Source organism: Acanthisitta chloris, unplaced genomic scaffold (assembly GCF_000695815.1).
Source record: "Acanthisitta chloris isolate BGI_N310 unplaced genomic scaffold, ASM69581v1 scaffold27331, whole genome shotgun sequence".
In the NCBI taxonomy this organism is placed as follows: domain Eukaryota; kingdom Metazoa; phylum Chordata; class Aves; order Passeriformes; family Acanthisittidae; genus Acanthisitta; species Acanthisitta chloris.
Window position 1 is genome coordinate 13,903 of NW_008655870.1, and position 5,456 is coordinate 19,358.

Sequence of the window (5,456 nt, forward strand, 5' to 3'; positions counted from 1 at the left end):
TTGTGAAAATTAGTCTTCTCTTTCTAAGTCTGTAAGTTTTGATTTCAAATTTCAGTGGCATTATACTGCCAAGAAGAAGTCAACCATTTCCCTATCAGATTACACTGGTAATTCATTATTCATCATACAGAATTAGAGAGCTTAACTGAAGGTCTTTGAGAACAATACACAACAGAAGATTGGTGGCTAAGATGCTGTTGATTCTTTCCAAGTAAAATATAATTTCATCTAAAAAACCCAAAAAGTGATTTGACAGCTTTGTGGTTATTTTTAAGCATGTTAATTTGGTTGAAAGAACATTATAAAAAGAATTGAAGATGGGCTTGATGTCTGGAAGTTACACTTGATACAGAATTTTTTATTATTATCATTACTAATGCCATAATATGTTTGCTGCTGCAACCAAGAACTTTGTCAAACAGGTTGGTGATGGAGGAAGACTAGTTCCAGTGCCCAGCCTCAGTGAAGCTGATAAATACCAACCTCTGAGCCTTGTGATTAAGAAAAGAAAATGTTCGCTTTCAAAAAAATGTAAGTTTGCTTCAACACCTTTCACATTAAAAGACATTCTTCAAGGGGAGAAAGAAATTTCTGCAGGTAAGATTTTTATCTTTCTTCAAAGTGGAAAAATGCAGGTTTTCTAGTAAATACAAACCGGTAGACACAGTTTAAACTGTGCAGGTAGTATGATGGTTCTTTAGTAATTGGGTAATAACATCTGTCTTGTTTAGTCATGTAATAAATATCTAAGAAAAAATGTACAAATTAAAATAGTAAAAAAATCCCCAAGGGCATTCTAGAAAAAGAGGAAGACAAGAAAGTCAATTTTACTAAAAAGCCTTGATATTTTCTTAACTAGTATGAAACAAAGTCAGTTAAGCCTTGTTTTTTCACAAATCCCAAATTCCTGATAGATGTACTGATGTATGTTGATTAATTGCCACTGAAAATTTGTTTTTAATGTACAGCTTTCTTTGTATACTCATGTTTAAGTGTGTAAGAATGGCCTCAGTTCCACAACTGTTCCTTGTTAGTAATCCCTGGTGCTGAACTGGGCTTTGCACAGGCAGAAGGATTTGCCAACAGCTATCTGACTGAAGTAATTGGATTTCCCTAAGATTTTTTCCACATTTGCAATCTCTTTGGTGTATTTAAAGAGCTTAGTGCTGTGTTTAAATTGCCTTTGCTATGCAATATCAAAAATTTTTGAGGAGATTCTAGGAGAATTTGAAAGTGCAAAATTGAACCTTACAGCCTACTCCCATACCTTCTTTTGAAAAGTCTACACACTATGTTTTATCAAAGTGTTTTAATTGCCTTATTTTTTTGAAAAATGTCAATTTTGACAAAAGTATTGATGACATTAATTGCACAGCAAATGTATTAATTAAAAACTTGCTTAAGACAAACCAGGACGAGCACAAGTAGACAGAAATACAAGTTGACCCCACAAAGAGGGAATTAGAGAACATAAGCATGATGAAGAAAATTGTAATCCCACTAATCCTACTTGTCTTACATTCAGGAAAAGTCACCTGGCTTGTCATGAATGGAAAAAAACATTGAAAAAGCTCATTAAAAAGTCTGAGGAAGTTGTAAAATCTCATTAAAAAGTCTCACAAAACCTTACTAGTCTTTTCTGTAAAGGTTAAATGTCATCTGCAGAAAGTGTTGTTCTTTAATATAAGCAAAGAGCTTTGTAATTTAATTTCCTTTTTTTTTAGTGACAAGCATTTGCAGTCTATTTAGAATAATGAAAAATATATGAAACTTTTTTTCAATTAGAAATAAAGACCAACAGTATTCACACTTAGGTGACTTCATAATGTCAGTTTATCATAAAAGCCTCAAAGGATTATAACCAAAAAAGGAGTAAATTCCAGATTGTCAGATGTGTTTGGAAGTCCAATCCCTCTGTTCATTTAAATTTCATAACCAATGCATTCTAATATTTTTTCTGTTAGTGGAATGGAAATGTATTTAAGCTTATAAAGAAAGTATTACAGAAATGCTTTGGCACCCGCCCTTCGACTGTACAATAATTCAACGCAGACTTTCAAGTATGTCAAAATTGATCTGTGGTTGTCCTTCAAAATAAAATGACATAGTCCCTGGAATCATTAAGCATACATAACAACTGTTAACTTCTTTTACTCAGGTATCTCGTCTTACCAGTTGCTCAACTATGAAGACAAATCAGATGTTTCACTTAATGGTAGAAAAGGAAATCAGATAATGGATGATGTTGGTTTTGATGTTGCTGGATCAGATTCTGTTGCCTTTAAAGCTTCATTTGGCATAGTGACCAAACATGAGGTTGAAGTACCAACATTACTTAAAGAACTTACTACAAGGTTATATTATATATTTTGATTTCTGGTTCCGTATTTGTATTTTATGCAGTTGGGTTGAAAGCCTGAAATGGTTATGTTTTGATTATATTTAGTCAATCAGTAGAAGTCACCATCTGATATTTTCAGGGGTTTCAGGTTGGATCACTGGGATTAGACACATGGCCTGTACAGGCTGTACAATTTTTCTGAATTCTTGTTTGAATTACAGTGCATTTCTCAGGAAAAAAACCAAAGCAACAAAACCCAACAAATTCAGAGAATAAGTGTCCATCCAAGCTCCTATCTATGTTATATTCTAGTATTGAAAATTTGAAATTTGCTTTGAATTACATTACCAGACTTCAGGTTTCAGAACTTGTTTTGCCTTTGATGAACTAGAGAGCCATTACCTACACTATTGCCAATGCAGGTACTTCGAGATTTTATGAAGTTATGACACAGCCTTTTCGTTTAAAAGCAAACCAGGTTTATCCTCTTGAATTTTTCATAACCTTCTGTGACTTTTCTCTAAATCCACTTTCCATTTTACTAACATTCTTGTTGAGCTGTGGACATTGAAAATGAACTTGGTGTTCCCTTGGTGCTAGCACAAATGTCAAGCATGTAGAAATATGATGTGACTAATTCTAGGTGTAATTCTTGAGTTTATATTTCAAAGATTCTCCCTTGGTCACAATGTCATCCCAGTGAATCCCAGCATGGCACCCCAATAAATTATTTATTATGCATGATACAACATACAGCATTTTCAAATATATATTGTTTCATTGTAGTTATTTACTAAGCAATGCATGCCATGTTGTTTCTGTAACCTCTCTTGTTTGTATCTACCTTTCCTTCATTTATTCGTAACCTCCAAACATTATAATTAATAATTGGGCATGGGGGAAGAGGACCTAGTGTCCTGATAAGAAGATTCAGTTTTATAGGACTAACAGCCAATGCTTGTAGAAATCCTCCTACAAACACGTTTTTTCATGATTGTTCAATGTTTATAAGTGATACAGAGTTTTGGGTCTTTTCAGTTATAGTTTCCACATATCTGTTGCTCAGTTTTTGATCCATTGAGTGTGTGACAGCTTTCATAGGTATTGTTTACACTTCTAAGCAAAACATTTCTTCATCAGAAGTTTTCTAGAAGCCTAGAGGTAGATTATTGCAGCTATTGCTTTTAGTATCTATTTTCAATAATGACTGACATTTATTATATAATTTTTTAAAAAATTGTAATTCATTAGATGTGTTGGCAGTTCCTTATTGGCACTAAGAATAGAGCGCATGAAAAAGCTTGGAATTTTCCAGGGCACCCCAGATATCCTCTCTAACATTTTGTACATTACTGGCTTTCCTTGAATTTTTTTGTTCCCAAACACTGAAAACCACCATTAAGTTTCCAGAGACCTCCTCAGTCAGTTGTTTTACTGCTATGAAAAAGGCGTTACGGTGATTTATTTACTGATTTAAAGTTACTAATTCTATTAGCTTCTTTGTAAATTGCTAATCAGCTCTGAATTTCCTTCCTGCCTCCCTCTTGATTTTAGAAAAATTAACTTTGATCATTGCCTAGTCCATCAATCAAGGCAAAGTAGAATGGAGATTTTGTGTGTGGTCATGGAAAGTATTCGAACTACAAGGCAGTGCTCATTAACTGTCCATACTGGAATGCGTGGAGAGACAATGAGGGTAAATATGTTTGACAAAGTTTTGCATCTTAAATGATCAAGCATAAAAAGCTTATTTTAAGAAACTTTAGAGTTGGATTTAATTGTATTTGTATTATGTAAGCTCATTAAAAAAGCTGAAGTAGATAAATATTATTATACTGATGTAATGTGATTTAAAAATTGGTCTTTCATGAGTTATCCTTACGTGACTGAGGGATGAGAAATGCATGAAAGGATGGCTAAACAATGAGCCATTGCTTGGGGTAAAGCCTCAGCAGAAATGTGGAAGTTACTTCTTATTTTGACCCTTCAATAAATGTATAATCTATCTTTCATTATTATAATTGCATTCTCTAACACATTGAACTTCAGGTTGTTGTTGTTTTGAGGATTGGCATCTTACTCCCTGCCTTATGTCCTTCCTCCCTCTCCCCCTCTATGTGTTTGCATAATTGAACCTACAAATCCTCTGACTTTACTCATTACCAGAATTTATAAATCATGCAAGTATTTTTCAGAGAGTGAGGCAAGTTAAGTTAGGATCTCTTTATCAAACTTCATTAAAATGCAAAGTTGTTAATAGACAATTCTTTAGTTGTGACATTTGATTTTCAATTTCAAAGTTTCCTCCTGGCATTGTAATTCTTAATATATGCAGTTAAGGTACTCTTTTATTTTTTCATGTCAATTTGTAACTTTTTTTTTCTTGGGATGCTTTTCTAAATTATAGTTTCAAATTATTGAAGATCAGAATTCTAAAGGGCGGGACAAAGCCATTGTTTTTCCTGCGCATACAACAATTGCTTTTAGCGTGTTTGAACTCTACATTCATTTGGATGGTAATTTTGGTAAGTGATGTGAATTACTGTCATTACTGCTATTATTTATAATGATTTAGCATTTTAAACCAGTTTTATTGTTCTTGATATACATAAGCCCTGATCCCACACAACAATATGCTTTAATTTTATGTGCATTAGTATTCTGACTTTCTAAGAGAAACAGGGCTTGAAAAGATAAACAAGGCAGGTGCTAGAAAATAGTCAGTTGTGGAAAGATTAATTTAAAAGATGATATTATTTTGAATCTATGAAAAGATTTTGTTGGGTTTTTTTTTAATCCTCCATTTGCATGGAATTAAAAAATACTTAGATTTCTAGCCTGTAAGGAACAGGCTTGACCTTGACTTGGACCTTGACGAGCTTGAGAGGTGGCCAATGCAAACCTCATGAAGTTCAACAAAATGAAGTGCAAGGTCCTAGATCAGGGTCATAGCAATCCTAGGCACACCTACAGGTTGGGTGGGGAAGTAACTGGGACCAGCAATGAAGAGAAACACTTGGGCATGATGGTGGATGAGAAGCTCACCATGAGCTGCAGTGTGAGCTCACAGCCCAGAAAGCCAATGGAATCCTGGGCTTCATAAAAAAGGAGTGTG

At 33.9% G+C, this 5,456-nt stretch overlaps 1 protein-coding gene across 1 annotated transcript in view; it reads left to right on the plus strand.

Moving 5' to 3' along the window:
- The first annotated feature begins 386 nt into the window (after window positions 1–386).
- The window catches only part of DFNB59 (deafness, autosomal recessive 59), a 7,970-nt gene continuing 2,900 nt past the window's right edge, over window positions 387–5,456 (plus strand). The window contains exons 1-4 of the mRNA XM_009084106.1: window positions 387–597; window positions 2,159–2,354; window positions 3,896–4,037; window positions 4,749–4,866. Of these exons, the coding sequence (XP_009082354.1) occupies window positions 387–597; window positions 2,159–2,354; window positions 3,896–4,037; window positions 4,749–4,866 (667 nt within the window). The remainder of the gene's footprint in view (window positions 598–2,158; window positions 2,355–3,895; window positions 4,038–4,748; window positions 4,867–5,456) is intronic.